Raw genomic sequence first — 19,799 nt, forward strand, 5'->3', positions numbered from 1 at the left:
CCTCCATGCCTGGCTGGTCCCCTTGGATGGACCTGCCTCTCCTGGTAGCTTGCGAGTGTCTTCCTGAGGCAACCTGTGGGGGGGCCTGGAAGATCACATACCTACCCCCCCCCAGATTTCTGTCAGGGTTCACACTAGAATCTGGTCAGTGGCAGCCTTTTAGCACAGAGTGGGAGGGAAGAGAAGGGAGCTGCATCCAGCCACAGGGGAGAGGAAGGGATAAGAACATAAGAAAGGCTACGCTGGGTCAGACCAAAGGTCCACCTAGCCCAGTATCCTATCTGCCGACAGTGACCAGTGCCAGGTGCAGAACAGGTTATCATTAAGTGATCCATTCCCCGTAGCCCATTCTCAGCTTCTAGCAAACTAACTGGGGACACCATCCCTGCCCATCCTGGCTAACAGTCACTGATGGACCTATCCTCCGTGATCTTCTTTAGTTCTTTTTTGAACCCTGCTATCGTCTTGGCCTTCACAACATCCTCTGGCAAAGAGTTCCACAGGTTGACTGTGCGTTGTGGGAAAAAATATTTCCTGCATTTGTTTTAAACCTGCTGCCTATTAATTTCATTTTGTGACCTCTAGTTCTTGTGTTATGAGAAGGAGTAAATAACACCTCCTTATCCACTTTCTCCACACCAGTCATGCTTTTGTAGACCTTCATCATTTCCCCCCTTACTCATCTCTCTTTCAATCTGAAAAGTCCCAGTATTATCAATTTCTCCTCATCTGGAAGCCGTCCCTTACCCCTACTCATTTTTGTTGCCATTTTCTGTACCTTTTCCATTTCCAATATATCATTTTTTGATATGGGGCGAGCACATCCACACACAGTATTCAAGTTGCGGGCGTACCATGGATTTATATAGAGGCAATATGGTATTTTCTGTCTTATTATCTATCTCTTTCTTAATTGTTCCAAACATTCTGTTCACACTTTTGGCTGCCATTGCACATTGTATGGACATTTTCAGAGAACTATCCACAATGACTCCAAGATCCCTCTCTTGAATGGAAACAGCTCATTTAGACCCCATCATTGTATAGGTATAGTTGGGATTATGTTTTCCAAAGTGCATTACTTTGGATTTATCAACATTGAATTCCATCTTCCATTTTTTTGTCCAATCACATTGTTTTGAAAGATCCTTTTGTAGTTCTTCACAGTCTGCCTGGAACCTAACTATCTTGAATAGTTTTGTATCATCTGTAGATTTTGCCAGCTCACTGTTTACTCCTTTTTCTAGATCATTTATGGATATGTTGAATAGGACTGGTCCCCGAACAGATCCCTGGGGAGACATGACTATTTACCTCTTACCATTCTGAAAACTGACCATTTATTCCTGCCCTTTGTTTCCTATTTTTTAACCAGTTACTGATCCATGAGAAGACCTTCCCTCCTATCCCATGACAGCTTACTTTGCTGAAGAGCCTTTGGCGAGGGACCTTCTCAAAGGCTTTCTGAAAATCTAAGTACACTGTATCCCTTTGTCTACATGCTTGTTGAGCCCCTCAAATAATTCTAGCAGATTGGTGAGGCATGATTTCCCTTTAGGAAAAACATGTTGACTCTCCGGAACAATTTATGTCTTTTTATATGTCTGACAATTTTGTTCTTTACTATAATTTCAACCAGTTTGTCTGGTACTGAAGACAGACTTACTGGCCTGTAATTGCTGGGATCACCTCTACAGCCATTTTTTAAAAATTTGTGTCACATTAGCTGTCTTCCAGTCATTTGGTACAGAAGCTGATTTAATTGATAGGTTACAGACTACAGTTAGTAGTTCTGCATTTTCACATTTGAGTTCTTTCAGAACTCTTGGGTGAAACCATCTGGTCCTGGTGACTAATTAATGTTTAGTTTCTCAATTTGTTCGAAAACCTCCTTTAATGACATGTCAATCTGGGACAGTTCATCAGATTTGTCACCTAAAAAGAATGGCTCAGGTTTGGGAATCTCCCTCACATCCTCAGTCATGAAGATGATCTGGCCCAGGTCTTTGCAGAGCTCATCTCTTCTCTCCCCGATCCCCACCCTTCCTTCCCATGGCAAAAGGCAGATAAAACCTCCAGGCTCCTGTTGGCCATAATGTAACCATCTGTCTCCTGTCCCCCAGCTACAATGAGTGCAGGAAGGGGTTAAGCCCTAAGGATGTATTTTGCACCATATCCCAGGGATCGTGACTGCAGGGGCTTCAGCGAACCTGGCCAGAGAGGTAGCTCAGCAAGGGAAGATGCCTAGAGCACCCCAGCACACGCAGGGACATAATCCAGGGTGGGAGCTTGGGGGGTGAAAAGGGTGCTAAGCCCCTGCCCTGGGGGGCTGCTGTGAAACCTGCAGGTTCGGGTCATGAACAGGCTGGAAATTGCTTCCTTCTTCCCTCACGCTGTTCCAGAGCTTAGCTGAGGGGCGAAGAGTCTTCCCTGTACCAGCGCTGTGCGGGGCTTTGACTCATACAGAGTCTCAGAACCTCCTGGCCAGTGCTCTGGGCCGGAGGGTCTTGGACTTTCCTGGCGTAGCGGCCCAGCCAGTGGCAGTGGGGGAAGAAAGGAGCCTGCCAGACAGGCTTTTGGTGAGCTGAATGCTCTGACAAGGGGCTGGTTCTCCACACAGCGCTGGGAGCGGGACCTGCCCCACTTGGGATTGTTATGTAGCGGAGCAGCGAGGTTTGGGGGAGTGAAAGGGCAAAGCAGGGAGAGGACAGCAAGAGGAGGAGCATGTGAAGGGCTGAGAGGTGGGGAGCAGAGGCGACATGTAACCGGTCACTGCCTGGTGCCTGCTCGCACCCACCTGCCACTGCAGCTCCCAGTGTGCAGCCGATGACAATGGGAAATGGGATGGGGGGTGGGAGCCCTGCTGTCTGAGAGCCGGCACATAGTGGGGGCTGAGCTGATGGACCAACAGAGGGAGCGGCTGGCCCCATGTGCTGCATCTTTGCCCTGTCACCAGCCTTGCATACCCACCCCCCTCGTCACCCACTGGACACCCCCGACTCACCGCTGGTAGGCGGGCAACTGGGAAGCAGGGATCTGGCCAGCAGCAGGACCTGCTAGTATGGATGCGGAGCAGAGAGAAAATACGGGACAATTTGCCCATTTTTAAGAAATAGTTGGGACAGCTGCAGGAGGGCTTAAATACAGGACTTTAAAAATCTTTAAAAATGGGATGTCTGGTCCCCCTACAGCTGCACTGCTGTGGTGGGTCATGGGAGATGCTCTGTGCTGATAGAGAAGAGCTCCCCCCAGCAGAGTAGTTAATCCACCTCCCCCAGAGGTGTAGCTGTGTCTACACAGGGGGTCAGGTTGACATATTTATGTGGGTCACAGGTGCAGATTTTTCTCACCAATGAGCAAAGTAGCTATCCCAATATAGGTCTGTAGTGCAGACCAGACCTCAACTGAGATTGGCTTCACGTATTTAGGACCAAATCCTGAAAAAACTTGTAACTTTACTCAGGTGAGTATTTTCATAAAAGTCAATGGGAGTTCCTTGTGAATGAGTTTACTTGTGTGCTTGAGTGTTGGTTGGGTCAAGGCCACAAGCCAGTAGGATCCATCAAGAGGATTGTGAAAGAAAGAGGTTCTGCTCTCACTCCATTGTAAACTGGGAGTGACTCGGCAGTTGTGAGTGTGAAACTGGGGGAAGTGCCAGAAGAACCAGTCGTGTGGCTGCTTTAACTCACTTTCACAGTCACTGCTTGAGACCTGAAAACAACTAGCAAATGTGCGGAGGAGAGATTCTGCTGTGGGCAGCAACACCAGGAGGACGCGCCCTGCTTCACCTGGGGCCAGAACCATTCAAACCATCTTCCCTCTTCTGGAATGGAGATGTTATGTCAGAGGGGCAGTACGTAACTTGTCGTGGGTCGCCAGTGTGGTTAGATGTTTGGTTGTGAATGAGTGTGTTCTCGCTTTGTCCTGTCCCAGCTCTGCGCAGACAGCTGGCACAGCAGACCTCGAGCGAACCACCCAATGACCGCAAGATCCATTAAGGTACAAAGGCACCCAGCCAGGTTTATTGTCGATGAAGCATGGTACTAGTATCCTGCAGACTCTTCAGGACAATAAATACATCTATGGCCATTAGAATGAACCAGCTCAGTGAACAGTGGGACTCTCCATTCCTCCTTAGGCTAGACAGAGACACTCCCTTTGAGGCTCCATTTCATACATCAATACAAATAAGTTACATACTGACCATCTAACGTAGTTAATTGATACTCTGTGATGTAACCGGTCACCACCCATCACATTGTACATCTCTATCCATCACACTCTCATCCTGACCATATCTTTACAATGGGTCATCATGTTCCTCTCATCTTTAGGGAACATGTTGGTATGGAGATGTTCTGGTACCACCCATCTGGAATGAGTTTCCTTGAGTGCTCTGTGCCTAGAACCTCTTAGAAATGTGAGGTTTTCAAATATCAGCCCTGTGCTTGCCAGATTCTGTGAGCAGGGCCTGCCTCTAGCTCACAGGCTAATTTTGCTTTGTATCAACAAGGCTTCGATTACTTTAGCTCAGGCCTCACACCTCACACAAGGGCTTATGTCTTTGGCTTTCTTCCGACTACAGTTCCACAGCACAAATGTGTTTCTGAATTTACGGTCCCACATGACAGGCAGTTGTCACACAGTGAAGTTTTTGATGGTACCTCTGATTCTCTCAACAAATGCAGTCCAGTCCTAGCTGACACTGGAGTTCTCACTGATTTTCTCTTTTGCTGTTAGTTACAGGAAACTGAATAGAAGATCCAAGTGATGGTACATGATGTCAGCTGACAATCACACCGTTTTTTACCCTGTTACTTACATCCTGACTGGTATCCCGGGTACGGAGGAGTCTCATTTCTGGATGGCCATCCCGTTCTGTCTGATGTACGTTGTGACACTTTTTGGGAACTCTCTCCTACTATTCATCATACTAACAGAACGAAGCCTCCATGAACCCATGTATCTAATCATGTCCATGCTGGCCACTGTTGATCTGCTTTTATCTACCACTACAGTGCCCAAGATGCTGGCTGTATTCTGGTTTAGAGCAGGGGAAATTTCTTTTGCTGCCTGCCTGACACAGATGTTCTTCATCCATGCCAGTTTCATTGCTGAGTCGGCCATCCTGCTGGCCATGGCGTTTGATCGATACATTGCCATCTGTGACCCCCTGAGATACACCATGATACTAACCAAGTCTGTGATCGGGAAGATGGGGTTGGCAGTTGTCACAAGAAGTTTCTGTATCATTTTCCCTCACATCATTCTCATGAAGCAGCTGAAGTTCTGCAGAACCAACCTCCTGCCTCATACCTATTGTGAGCATATGGTCATAGCCCGTCTGGCCTGCGACGACATCACAGTCAACGTCTGGTATGGCTTTGCTGTGGCTATTTTAGTAATTGGTTTGGATGCTGTGCTCATTGCTTTGTCTTATGGGCTGATCCTCAGGGCTGTCTTCCGGCTCCCCTCCAAGGACGCCCGGCTCAAGGCTCTCCGCACCTGCAGCTCTCACCTCTGTGTCATACTGATGTTCCACATCTCATCCGTTTTCTCCTATTATGCACACCGATTTGGGCACATCATCCCAGGTTATATTCTCATCCTACTGGCCAACCTCTATGTGCTCATTCCCCCCATGTTAAACCCCATCGTTTATGGGGTGACAACAAAAGAGATCCTGAAAAGGGTAATCAGCATCTTTTATAGATGTGTTAGCAGAAGCTCCCTGCTGAGCTAAAGGAGTCAACAGAAAATACTTTTGACATTGGAAATTTAAGCCAGTTTTCACTGGAACTATACACATGTTTTTACTATGTACTTACACTGTGTAAGCTTGAAAGCTGGTCTCTCTCACCAACAGAAATTGGTCTAATGAAAGACATCTCCTCCCTCACTTTGTTTCTCTAATATCCTGCAACTTACATGGCTACAACAGCACTGCGCACTGCCAGAAAAGGCAGCCAGACTGAGTGAGTCTTGTTCTAAGTTGAAAGGAAACAGCAAAACATGAAAGAAGAAATGTAAAAATCACCATGGGAGAGAGAGAGCACGGTGTGTGTATCTCCTCTCTGACTAGCTCCATCTGAACTGGACTCTTTTCAGACCATTAAGGAATGCAGCAGTCAAGGGGGCCATGCCATGGGCAAGTGGGAAGTGCCCTGGGCTGCACACTGGGATAAAGGGGAGCTAGTGTTGTTTCTGCCACTGACCTGCTGTGTCACCTTGGGTTAGTTTCTTTCCTCCTCAAATTCCTAAACTATTCTCAAGGTCACAGCTCTGCTGGCTTCAGTCCTTTATTCTGCAACCAAGGCCTTTGTCCCAAGGACTTTGTGTTTGGCTGCCTTACGGCTCATTTCGCATGGATTGGCCCGGTTTCCCCAGGCTGATCTCGCTCTCTTCCCTACACTCATGGCTTTGTGGGAGTGGCTGGGTGGGAGAGAGGTCAGGGATGCTGTGGCCTGGTGCACTGGACGAGGGACTCTTTTACACGTGGTCTCTGGTCCCCCCGACTGTGGGAGAGACAAAGGGAGAATAAAACGGGTATGTCTGATTAACTGTTTCTTACCCTGTGCTAAAGGAACATTTTTCTGCTGAGGAGAACATGCTGACTCCTTCTGGGGCTTGGAGGCTTGTTTGACCTTCTGTTAACATCACACAACACCCAGCAGAAACGCTGTGGGAATCTATTTTCATTTTATTCCCACCTTTCTTTTCTGCAGCTGTTGAGAAGAAATGTCTGATAAGAACATGAGAACAGTATCTACTGGGTCAGGGCAAAGCTCCCCAGCGGTCAGTGCCAGATGTTTCAGGGGGGCGAACAGAACAGGACAATCATCAAGTGATCCATCCCTCTCGGCCCATCCTGGCTTCTGGTGGTCAGAGGTTTTGGGACAGCAGCACCATGGGCTTGCAACCCTGACCAGCGTGGCTAATAGCCATTGATGGCCCTGTCCCCCATCAACTTATCTAATTCTTTTTTAATCGTCTGGCCATCACAACATCCCCTGGCAATGAGTTCCACAGGTTAGCTGTGTTCCATGAAAAAATATGTCCTCTTCTTTGAATTAAATCTACTGCTTATTATTTTGTCAGGTAACCCTTGGTTTTTGCATTGTGTGAAAAAGTAAATTACATTTCTCTATTCATTTTCTCTGCACCGGTCATGATTTTATAGACCTCTGTCTTATCCCTCCTCAGTTGTCTCTTTTCTAAGCTGAACAGTCGAAGCCTTTTTCATCTCTCCTCATATGGAAGCAATTTTATACTCTTCATCATTTTTGTTGCCCTTCTCTGAACCTTTTCAAGTTACACTATATTATTTTTGAGATGCGGCTACTAGAACTGGACACATTACTGAAGTTGTGGGAATCCCACGGATTTATACACTAGCAATATGACATTTTCTCTCCATTTCCTAATGGTTCTTAACAGTCTATTAGCCTTTTTGACCACTGCTGTGCTGAGAACAGAAGTTTTCAGAGAACTGTCCACAGTGACTCTACGATCTCTTTATTGAGTGGCAATAGCTAATTTAGACCCCATCCTTATATATGTGAAATTAGGATGATTTATTCCAATGTGCATTATTTTCCACTTATCAATGCTGAATTTCATCAGCCATTTCATTGCTTAGTCATCCATTTTTGTGAGATTCCTCTGTAACTGTTCAGTCAGTTTTAGATTTAACTATCTTAAATAATTATGTATCCTCTCCAAACTTTGCCACTTCACTGTTCACTCCCTTCTCTGTATCATTAAGGAATGTGTTAAACAGCAATGGTCACAATACAGATCCTTGGGGGAGCCCATTGATTACCTCACTCCATTGTGAAAATGGACCATTTATTCCCCTTTGTTTCCTATATTTTAACCAGTTACTGATCCACGAGGAGGCCTTCTGTCTTATCCCATGACAGATTACTTTGCCTAAGAGCCTTCGGGAAGGGATCTTGTCAAAGGCTTTCTGAAAGTCCAAGTGCACTATAGCTACTGGATCACTGTTCTCCACATTCTTGTTGATGCCCTGAAGAATTCTAGTAGCTTGGTGAGGCATGATTTCCCTGGCCAATACCTGTGTTAACTCTTCCCTGACATATTCATAGAGTCATAGATTCATAGACTCTAGGACTGGAAGGGACCTCGAGAGGTCATTGAGTCCAGTCCTCTGCCCTCATGGCAGGACCAGATACTGTCTAGACCATTTCTGATAGACATTTATCTAACCTACTCTTAAATAGCTCCAGAGATGGAGATTCCACAACCTCCCTAGGCAATTTATTCCAGTGTTTAACCACCATGACAGTTAGGAACTTTCCCCTAATGTCCAACCTAAATCTCCCTTTCTGCAGTTTAAGCCCATTGCTTCTTGTTCTAACATTAGAGGCTAAGGTGAACAAGTTTTCTCCCTCCTCCTTATGGCACCCTTTTAGATACCTGAAAACTGCTATCTGCTAACTGATATTGTGTTTATCTTTTTAAGCCTTTGGAGATACTTGCTGCTAGCAGTCGCAGATGGGCCATATGCCATTGTAGGCAATCTCGTTATACCATCCCCTCCATCAATTATCCAGCTCACTTTGCAGATGAGAAAATTTCTGGAGGCAGAGTTGGCTTGAGGGGGTGATAGGCTGGGATGGGGGGATTCTGTCTGGGGGCTGCCCAGTCTGCAAGTGGGGAGCCAGGCTGGGGAGTGGAGGCAGGACTGGGGCAGGTCTCAAAGAAGCATAGAATATCAGGGTTGGTAGAGACCTCAGGAGGTCATCTAGTCCAACCTCCTGCACAAAGCAGGACCAACTAAACCATCCCAGCCAGGGCTTTGTCAAGCAAGGCCTTAAAAACCTGTAAGTATGGAGATTCCACCACCTCCCTAGGGAACCCATTCCAGTGTTTCACAATCCCACTAGTGAAATAGTGTTTCCTAATATCCAACCTAAACCTCCTCTTTGGGACCCCTCTTCAGGTTCTTGAAGGCTGCTATCAAATCCCTCCTCACTCTTCTCCTCTGCAAATGACACAATCCCAATTCCCTCAGCCTCTCCTCATAAGTCATGTGTCCCAGCCCCCTGATCATTTTCATTGCCCTCTGCTGGACTCTCTCCAATTTGTCCACATCCCTTCTGTAGTGGGGGGACCAAAACTGGACGCAATACTCCAGGTGTGGCCTCACCAGTGCCGAAAGGAGGGGAATAATCACTTCCCTTGATCTGCTGGCTATCCTCCTACTAATAGATCCAAAAAAGCTGTTAGCTTTCTTGGCAACAAGGGCACACTGCTGACTCATATCCAGATTCTTCTCCACTGTAATCCCCACGTTCTTTTCTGCAGAACTGCGGCCTAGCCAGTTGGTCACAAGTCTGTAGCGGTGCATGGGATTCTTCCGTCCTAAGGGAAGGACTCTGCACTCTGCTAATAAAGTAAGTTCCCCTTCCCGCTAAGTTTACTCTGTTGCAGAACTGGCTGAATTCACAAAACCAGGAACTAGTTTTTCATGAGAACTTTTGTGTCCGACAAGATGGCTCGCTAGCGAAAGGATCCAGAGGGTCTCTCCCCACTCTGTGTTATCCTGAAACTCTTCTGTCTCTCTTCATAGGCAGGTCAATCCTGTCTGCTGTAATGTTCCTTCATTTACTCTCTAAGTGGTGTTGATTATTTGAAGTTGTCTCTGATGGTTTTCTATTGATCATCTCGGGACAGAGCATGGCTGGAAAACTGAGCCTGGCGTTACATGCCCAGCTAACCAGAGTGGGGTGATGACGTCCTCCTGGAATGGCCATCACCTAGATACACTGCCCTGGTAACTAACTTCTACTCCAGGTTCATAAAGCTCACTGTCAATATCACTATGTTTTTTTAACTATTACTCATACATGCCTTTTGCAATGGTTACAAATCTTGACAAATTACAAGCTTTCTACACACACCTTACATGCTACTTCTCAAGGTTTAATATTCCATAAGACTTGTATGTGGTGTAGTGAGTTTGTCAGGTCTGAGATATGAGCTATTTCCAAGGAAGAGGGAACTCTTTGTTGGGGGCCTCAGTGTCACAAGGACCTTTCTAAATAATGAACAAAAGGAGAAATGATCAGATCAAACAAGTGAGAGGAGGAAAGGGTTAATTCCCTGCTGCTCTTCACCACCTGAGCCAGTCACAGAGGCAGGTCCCTGGGGATCTGTGCTAGCTCTGAGCTCCCCCTGAGATTCCCAGGGCAGCAGTATAAATATCCCTGTACCTCAGCCCCGGTCAGTGCAGATTCCCTGCTGCTGCAGCTCCCCGACCCGGTCACAGGCAGAGATTCCTCCTCCCCAGCTGGGGCCGGAGCCTGGTGAGTCGTTTGCATGGATTGAATCTGTGAAGGGGCGAATGGAAACATGAAACCTGGGAAATGTTGAGCTGGGGTTGGCTAGAATGGGGGTGTGTAACTCTGACTGCAGGGGCAGGACGGGAGCCGGGGCTCTGTGATACGCTCCTGTGACTGCGCTGAGGTTGGGTGTTGGGAAGAGGTCGCCGGGTTACCCTGATCCACTCCCACGGACGTCACTGGGGGTCTTGCTGTTGAACTCAGTGGGCTCTGGACTGGGACATTCTTGGTTACGTGACTGTTCAGAGTAAACCTCATTGGAAATCTACTCAGACCCTGTCATATTCTACACCCCAAATCCTGAGGCCTTCACTCAGGCAACACTTCCATTAAAATCAATAAGGACCCCAGGACTGGGTCCATTACATTGGGCAGAAAATAGCGGGTTTCAAGCAGCATAGCCGTAAATGTACAAACTGTATAATCCAGGAGCAACCAATTATAAGGGCTGCTTTGATACTGATTGTGACAGGTTCCCCCCAGAGTACTATCTGGAACTGGGGTACCTCTGAGCCCACTGACCCCCCAGCCTGGGCTGCCTCTCACACTATACAGCTGTGACAAATTGCAAAACCCTCCTGCCTGAATTTTCACCAACAGGTAGAGACACACCCAGCTGCAATTGGACACAGGCTCTTAAACCGCCAGCTGTCCAGGCCAGTACCCCAGAGCAGTACGATCCTGCCCTGGTCAAATCTGGGCAGTGTGTGTGTTTAATACCTGGTAGGACTCTCCCTCCATCTGAAGAGAATCATGCACACTTGGGTTAGCCAAGCCGAGATTTTCCCCAAGCACTCCAGTCGAAGCTCACTGCTTTACAGTATAACAGAACAAGTTTTTTAACTACAAAAATAGATTCTAAGATTTTATATAAATCTTAGTTTGCATTTTTGTTTATTTGCTAGGTAATCTGCTTTGATCTGCTTGGTATCACTTAAAATCTATTTTGGTAGTTAATAAACTTCTTTTAACTTTATCTACAGTAGTGGGTTGGAATGAAGTGCCTGGGAAAATCATAGCTCGACTGGCAGAGGCTGCTGTATATTCCTTTCCACATTCAGGGAGGGGGGGAATTCTATGAGCTTATGCTGTACAGTTCTCAGTGCAGGGTAAGACTGTAACATTTTGGGTTTACACTCCAGTGGGGGTACGAATCTGGGAAGCTGGTGGTTAATTTGGCTGCAGCCTTTCTATTGTTGGTTCACGCAGTGGCTGGTTAGAGCCTGCGTGTAACTGCAGCGGGGTGTGTCCCTGGGTGTGGATGCTGGTATAAGTGTCAGATGGGGAGCAGGTCTGCAGCTTGTCGGAGTGTGAGGGAGGCACAGACTGGGGGGTCAGAGGGCTCAATGAAACCCCAGTTCCATGTGCCCCCCCCCGGGTGAACCCATCACACTGTAACAAATGCAGTCCAGTCCTAGCCGACACTCACCTTCCACTGATTGTCTCTTTTGCTGTTAGTTCTTGGAAATTGAATAGAAGATCCAAGTGATGGTGCATGATGCCAGCTGGCAATTACACCTTTTTTACCCCAGTGACCTACATCCTGACTGGTATCCTGGGTAAAGAGGAGTCTCATGTCTGGATCTCCATTCCCTTCTGTCTGATGTACATTGTGACACTTTTTGGGAACTCTCTCCTACTATTCATCATACTAACAGAACAAAGCCTCCATGAGCCCATGTATCTATTCGTGTCCATGCTGGCCGCTGCTGATCTGCTGTTATCTACCACGGCAGTGCCCAAGATGCTAGCTGTATTCTGGTTTAGAGCGGGGGAAATTTCTTTTACTTCCTGCCTGACACAGATGTTCTTCATCCATGTCAGTTTTCTGGCCGAGTCGGCCATCCTGCTGGCCATGGCGTTTGATCGGTACGTTGCCATCTGCGACCCCCTGAGATACACCATGATACTAACCAATTCTGTGATTGGGAAGATGGGACTGGCAGTTGTCACAAGAAGTTTCTGTTTCATTTTCCCTCTCATCTTTCTCGTGAAGCAGCTGAAGTTCTGCAGAACCAACCTCCTGCCTCACACCTATTGTGACTACATGGCCATAACCCGGCTGGCCTGCAACGACATCACAGTCATTTTCTGGTATGGTATAGCCATGGGTATTTTAGTAATTGGTTTGGATGCTGTGCTCATTGCTTTGTCTTATGGGCTGATCCTCAGGGCTGTCTTCCTGCTGCCCTCCAAGGACGCCCGGCTCAAGGCTCTCCGCACCTGTAGCTCTCACCTCTGTGTCATACTGATGTTTTACACACCGGCCTTTTTCTCCTATTTTGCACATCGATTGGGGCACATCATCCCAGGTTATATTCTCAACCTCCTGGCCAACCTCTATGTGCTCATTCCCCCCATGTTAAACCCCATCATTTATGGGATGACAACAAAAGAGATCCTGAAACGGGTGATCTATGTGTTTCATTGGTGGTGCAGGGGAAGCTCCCTGCTGAGCTAAAGCAGGACACAGAAAATGCTCTGGGATTTGGAAATTAAACGCAAGTTTTCATTGGAATTGTAGGGATGTTTTTATTATGTACTTCCACTGCATAAGGTTGAACGCTGGTCTCTCTCGTCAACAGAATTTGGGTCCAATGAAAACTATTTCCTCCCCCAGTTTGTCTCTCTAATATCCTGGGGCACACATGGCTGCAACAGCACAGCGCCCTGCCACAGAAATCAGCCAGACTGAGTCAGTCTTGCTCTATGTTGAAGGGAAACAAAAAAACAAGAAAGCACAATGGTAAAATCACATTGTCATAGAGCATAGTGTGTGCTCCTCTGTGACAAGCTGCATCTGAGTCGCACTCTCCATGGCAAAGGAAAGCAGCAGCGAAGGAGTAGGTGCCATACAAGCATGGGAAGTGCACTGTGCTGCACACTGGGAGATGGGAGCTCTAGTGTTCATTCTGACACTGACCTGCTGTGTCACCTTGGGAGAGTTTCTTTCCTCCTCGATTTCCTCATTGGCAAATGAGCACACTATGGGGCCAGCATGGAAATCAGGAGCAATTCTCCTCAGGGAGACAGCACAGAGATTTCATGGCCCTCCTCCACACAGCCCAGAACCTGAGCAGGGGTGGCTTTGTCTGTGTCATCATGGGACTCCTTTACCCAGAAATCCACTCTAAGAGGACATGGCTGAGGCAGCAACCCCCCCCCCACGCACACCATCCCATGGGAAACATGGTGATTCAGTCTTTAAGCAGGCCCTAGAACTTCATCTAGTCACTCCTGTATTCAGCCCAATAACTTGTGTTTGGCTAAGGCACCCCCCACAAAGATATCAGAACTCCTGAATCCTTCTCAGGGTCACATCTCTGCTGGCCTCTGTCCCTCATTCCATAGCCAAGGCCTGCTTCCCACGGACCGTGTATTTGGCTGCCTAATGGATCATTTTGCGTGGATGCGCCCAGCTTCCCCAGGCTGATCTCACGCTCTTTCCCACGCAAGTGGCTTTGTGGGGCTGACCGAGTGGGAGGGAGGTCAGGGGGTGCTGTGTCCCGGTGCACTGGGTGAGGGTCTTATTTGCACGTGCTCTCTGGTGCACCGATCATGGGAGACAGAGAGAGGAAAATCTTGTGTGTGTGATTAGCTGTGTCTTACCCCCTGCTAGTGGAATGTTTTGCCACTGAGGATAATGTGATGAGTCTTGTGTAACCATCTGCTAGTGCCACAAAATTGCTGCGGGATACTGTTTCTGCTTTTATTCCCACCTTCCATTCCGAGAGCGTTGGAGTAGAAATGTCTCACAGGAACATAAAAATGGCATCTACTGGGTCAGATAAATGGTCCATCTAGCCCAGTGTCCTGTCTTCTGACAGTGACAAATGCCAGGTGCTTCAGGGCAGTGAGCAGAACAGGGCAACCATTGTGTGATCCATCCCTTGTCTTCCCATTCTGGTTTCTAGTGATCAGAGGTTTTGGGACACCAGCAGTATGGGCTTGTATCCCTGACCAGCTTGGCTAGTAGCCATTGATGGACTTATCCCCCATCAACTTATCTAAGGATTTTTCAATCCTTTCCCATCACAACATCCACTGGCAGTGAGTTCCATAGGTTAGCTCTGTGTTCCGATGCCACGCACCGATGAGCTATTGAAAAAGTTGGGACGTACCCAGTTCATCTCTACAATAGACTTAACCAAGGGGTACTGGCAAGTACCGTTAGATGAACCTGCCAAGGAAAGGTCTGCATTCATCACCCATGCGGGGGTGTATGAATTTAATGTCCTTCCTTTCGGGCTGCGAAATGCACCCGCCACCTTCCAGAGGCTGGTAGATGGTCTACTAGCAGGACTGGGAGACTACGCAGTTGCTTACCTCGATGATGTGGCCATTTTTTCTGACTCCTGGCCCGAACACCTAGAACACCTGGAAAAGGTCTTTGAGAGCATCAGGCAGGCTGGACTAACTGTTAAGGCCAAAAAGTGTCAAACAGGCCAAAACAGAGTGACTTACCTGGGACACCAGGTAGGTCGAGGAACCATAAACCCCCTACAGGCCAAGGTGGATGCTATCCAAAAGTGGCCTGTCCCAAAGTCAAAGAAACAGGTCCAATCCTTCTTAGGCTTGGCCGGGTATTACAGGCGATTTGTACCACACTACAGCTACATCGCTGCCCCACTGACCGACCTGACCAAAAAGACCCAGCCGAATGCAGTTAAGTGGACTAATGAGTGTCAAAAGGCCTTTACCCAACTTAAGGCAACGCTCATGTCTGACCCTGTGCTAATGGCCTCAGACTTTGACAAGCCATTCCTAGTAACCACAGATGCATCTGAGCATGGTGTCGGAGCAGTTCTTATGCAGGAAGGACCGGATCACAACTTCCATCCTGTCGTGTTTCTCAGCAAGACACTGTCTGAGAGGGAAAGTCACTGGTCAGTCAGTGAAAAGGAATGCTACGCCATTGTGTATGCCCTGGAAAAGCTACGCCCATACGTTTGGGGACGGCGATTCCAGCTACAAACTGACCATGCTGCACTAAAGTGGCCTCATACTGCCAAAGGGAACAACAAAAAACTTCTTCGATGGAGCTTAGCTCTCCAAGATTTTGATTTTGAAATTCAACACATTTCAGGAGCTTCTAACAAAGTAGCTGATGCACTCTCCCGTGAGAGTTTCCCAGAATCCACTGGTTAAAAATTGTTCTTAAAATGTAGAAAGCCTTGTAGTTTACATACTTAGTAGTATATGTAAAGGTGCATGTGTTGTATTAATCTGTTTATTCTAAAGTTCTAGGAAGAAATCACCGCCAGTGACGTTCCCCACTGTCTGCGATTTGGGGGGAGTGTCATAAACAGATAGCTAAGGGTTAATGTCTCTTTCACCTGGAAAGGGTTAACAAACAACACCTGACCAGAGGACCAATCAGGAAACAAGTTTTTTTTCAAATCTAGGTGGAGGGAAGTTTGAGTGTGAGTCCTTTGTTCTTGGGCTGTTCTCTCTCTGGGCTCTGAGAGGGACCACACGAATCTCTGGGCTTTCTAATCTTCTGTTTCCAATTTGTAAGTACAACGGTAGAAAGACAATATAGGCTTTTACGTTGTTTTTCTGTATTTGCAAATGTGTAGTCTGCTGGAAATAGTTTAAATTGTATTTTTTCTGGATAAGGCTGTTTATCCATTTTCTATAAGCTAAAAGACCGTGTACTGTTTACCATCTAAACTGCAGAGATAAACCTTTTACTTTTTTCTTTTTTTATTAAAACCTTTGCTTTAAGACCTGTTTGATTTTTTTCTCCTAGATAAGGCTCAAAGGACTTGAGTCTGTGTACTCACCAGGGAATTGGTGGGAGAAAGGAAAGGTAGGAGGGAAGAAAAACCTGCTCTCGGCGTTTATCTGTGTGTATCTCTCTCTGGGGAAGAAGGGAGGGGAAGTGGTGATTCAAGGATTTGAATCACGGTGGTCTCCTAGTGTAACCAGGGAGGAAGAAAAGAGCGGGGGAGGGAATGGTTTATTTCCCTTTGTTGTGAGACTCAAGGAATCTGGGTCTTGGGGGTCCCCAGGGAAGGGTTTGGGGAGACCAGAGTCTATCAGGCGCTCTACATAAGTCCTGATTGGTGGCAGCCTGTCAGATCTAAGCTAGTAATTAAGCTTAGGGGAATTCATGCTAGTACCCATATTTTGGAGGCTAAGGTCCAGATTTGGGAATTATACTATGACAGGCCGTACCATGGATTTATATAGTGGCAGTAAAACATTTTCTATCCATTTCCTAATGGTTCTTAACAATCTATTAGCCTTTTTGACCACTGCTGTGCATAGAACGGAAGTTTTCAAAGAACTACCCATGACAGCTCCACAATCTCTTTGTTGGGTGGTATCAGCTAATTTAGACCCCATCCTTATATAGGTGTATTTAGCATGATTTTTTTCCAGTGTGCATCGTTTTTCACTTATCAATCTGAATTTAATTAGCAATTTCATTGCCCAGTGAGATCCTTCTGTAACTTTTCTCAGTTAACTTTGGATTAAACTATCTTGAATAATTTTGTATCCTCTCCAAACATTACACTTCACGGTTCACTCTTTTTTCTGGATCATTAAGGAATGTGTTGAACAGCGCTAGTCCATGTACAGGATCCTTGGGGAACCCACTGTTTACTTATCTCCATTGTGAAACAAACCATTTATTCCCCTTTATTGCCTCTATTTTAACCAGTTACTGATGCACGAAGGGGCAGGGAGATGTAGACCCTGGATGACATCCATACAGGCTGTAAATATGGGGTGGGACTCAAGAGATCTGAATAGTATGCCTACACTCTGCCACCACCCTGCTGGAGAACCTTGGGCAAATCACTTTGCCTCCCTGTAACTCAGTTTCCTCTTCTGTAAAATGGGAATAATGACACTGACATCCTTTATAGACTGCTTTGAGATCCACTGATGAAACAGCTATTACTTAATCTTGTTTCCAGTGGGGCCCAAAGGCCTGTGCCAGGCACTTCCCAAACTGAGACGTGATCCCTGTACTGAGCAGCTTACAAACTAGATGTCACACCAAGGCCAAGGAGAATCTGACCAGGGGAACTGGCCCATTGCTGGGTTCACATTCCCATTATTCACCAATTCACTAATTCCAAGGCCGGAACTGCTCATCCAGTCTGATCCCCTGCATCTCACAAGCTGGAGACCTACCCCCAAATAATTTCCAGAGCCGAAATTTTAGAAAAACATCCTGCCTTGATTGAACAATGGTCAATGATAGAGAATCCACCACAACCCTTATAAATTGTTCCAATGGTTTTTTCCTCTCGCTGTTAGAAATCAGGAGAGAGCTGGTGTCTTGGAGGTGAAGAGGTGGGGGCTCGTAGGCATGATTTGGGCCTGGATTCTGGCATTAGGAAGGGCTGAGGGAGGTCGGTTCCCTTCTCCTGCTTCCCCCACCCGTAGATCTGTGATCACAGCAGCAAGAACAATACTAAGAATTTCACCACAGTGAAGAAAACACAGCCTCCACCACACTCCGGCTCTCCTCAGCTGGCTGGATTCACAAAAACCAGGAACCAATTTTTCATGAGAACTTCCCTGCCCCACATGATGGCTCCTCAGTGAAAGGATCCAGAGGACCTCTCCCCACTCTGTGTTATCCTGAAACAGACTTTTGTTTCTGTTCACAGGCAGGGCAGTCCTGTCTGTTGTCATGTTCCTTCATTTAACTCTATGTGGGTTTTATTCTTTGCAGTTGACTCTGATGGTTTTCTATTGATCATCCTGGGATGGAGCAAGGCTGGAGAACTGAGCCTGGCATTACGTCCCCGGCTAACATGGGGTCACAACACCCTCTTGGAAGGACCATCAGCAAGACACACTGCCCTGGTGACTAACTTCTACTCCAGGTCCATAAAGCTCACTGTCAGTATCAATATGTTATTCCTTAACAATTACCCAGACATGCCTTGTGCAATGGTTATGAAGCTTGACAAGTTACAAGCTTTCTGCACACACCTTACATGCTACTCTTTAGGGGGAAATATTCCATAAGACTTGTGCGTGGTGTAGTGAGTGTGTCAGGCCTGAGATATGAGCTGTTTGCAAAGAACAGAGAATTGTTTGCCAGGGCCTCAGTGTCACAAGGACCCTTCTAAATAACGTACAAAGGGAGAAATGATCAGATCAAACAAGTGAGAGTAAGAAAGAGTTAATTCCCTGCTGCTCTTCACCTGAGCCAGGCACAGAGGCAGGTCCCTGGGGCTCCGTGCTGGCTCTGAGCCCCCACTCTGGTATTCCCAGGGCAGCAGTATAAATATCCCTGTATCTCTGCCCCGGTCAGTGCAGATTCCCTGCCGCCTGCAGCTCCCCGACCCGGTCACAGGCAGAGATTCCTCCTCCCCAGCTGGGGCCGGAGCCTGGTGAGTCGTTTGCATGGAATGAATCTGTGAAGGGGCGAATGGAAACATAAAACCTGGGAAATGTTTGAGCTGGGGTTGGCTAGAATGAGGGTGCGTAACTCTGACTGCAGGGGCAGGATGGGAGCCGGGGCTCTGAGATACACTCCTGTGACTGCGCTGAGGTTGGGTGTTGGGAAGAGGTCGCCGGGTTACCCTGATCCACGCCCACGGAAGTCACTGGGGTCTTGCTGTTGAACTCAGTGGGCTCTGGACTGGGACATTCTTGGTTACGTGACTGTTCAGAGTAAACCTCATTGGAAATCTACTCAGACCCTGTCATATTCTACACCCCAAATCCTGAGGCCTTCACTCAGGCAACACTTCCATTAACTCCATAAGGACCCCAGTACTGGGTCCGTTCCGGCTGGCAGAAATTAGCTGGTTTCAGGGAGCTTAGTGGCAAATGTCTGAACTGGAGAACCCACAAGTAATGAATTATAAGGGCTGTTTTGATAACCAGTTTTCCTCCTGCTGAGGGTGATCATATCTCCCTATGCTGAATACGGGACACCTGGTAAAATTACTCGTATTCAAGCAGGTTGAACAGCAAGGAATCAGAACTGTGCAGTATGAACTTTCAAATTAACATCAAATAAACTGAATTCCTGTTAAAAAAAGTACAACACAGAGAGGGGTGACACACACTCTCCTACCCCCTCCAGACACAGGGAGAAGTGACACACACACACTCCTGTACACTTCTCTCACACAGGGAGAGGGGTGACCGACCCACCTACCTGACCCTCCCTGTCTGCGCGCTCTGCCCTCCATGCCTGGCTGGTCCCCTGGGTTGGACCTGCCTCTCCTGGTACCTTGCGAGTGTCTTCCGGAGGCAACCTGTGGGGGGCCCGGAAGATCACATACCTACCCCTCCCCAGATTTCTGTCAGGGTTCACACCAGAATCTGGTCAGTGGCAACCTTTTAGCACAGAGTGGGAGGGAAGGGAGGGGAGCTTCCTCCAGCCACAGGGGAGAGGAAGGGATAAGAACATAAGAAAGGCTACGCTGGGTCAGACCAAAGATCCACCTC

The 19,799-nt window shown here is 47.3% G+C and overlaps 2 protein-coding genes across 2 annotated transcripts; both read left to right on the forward strand.

Moving 5' to 3' along the window:
• Positions 1-4,777: 4,777 nt before the first annotated feature.
• Positions 4,778-8,524, forward strand: LOC115641948 (olfactory receptor 52B2-like; the record flags this gene model as incomplete). Its single annotated transcript, XM_030545294.1, has 2 exons — positions 4,778-5,692; positions 8,495-8,524. Coding segments are annotated over exons 1-2 (945 nt in total), but the record flags the coding sequence as incomplete, so codon positions are not given.
• Positions 8,525-11,862: 3,338 nt separating this feature from the next.
• LOC115641868 (olfactory receptor 52B2-like) lies at positions 11,863-12,828 on the forward strand. The gene has a single exon (XM_030545236.1). The coding sequence runs from the start codon at positions 11,863-11,865 to the stop codon at positions 12,826-12,828; it is 966 nt and encodes a 321-aa protein (XP_030401096.1).
• The last annotated feature ends 6,971 nt before the right edge of the window (positions 12,829-19,799 follow it).

The sequence above is a fragment of the Gopherus evgoodei genome, unplaced genomic scaffold (assembly GCF_007399415.2).
Source record: "Gopherus evgoodei ecotype Sinaloan lineage unplaced genomic scaffold, rGopEvg1_v1.p scaffold_36_arrow_ctg1, whole genome shotgun sequence".
In the NCBI taxonomy this organism is placed as follows: domain Eukaryota; kingdom Metazoa; phylum Chordata; order Testudines; family Testudinidae; genus Gopherus; species Gopherus evgoodei.

What these genes read in the sequence shown, in the direction of transcription:
- LOC115641868 (XM_030545236.1), top strand. Translation starts at nt 11,863, where the DNA reads ATGATGCCAGCTGGCAATTACACCTTTTTTACCCCAGTGACCTACATC.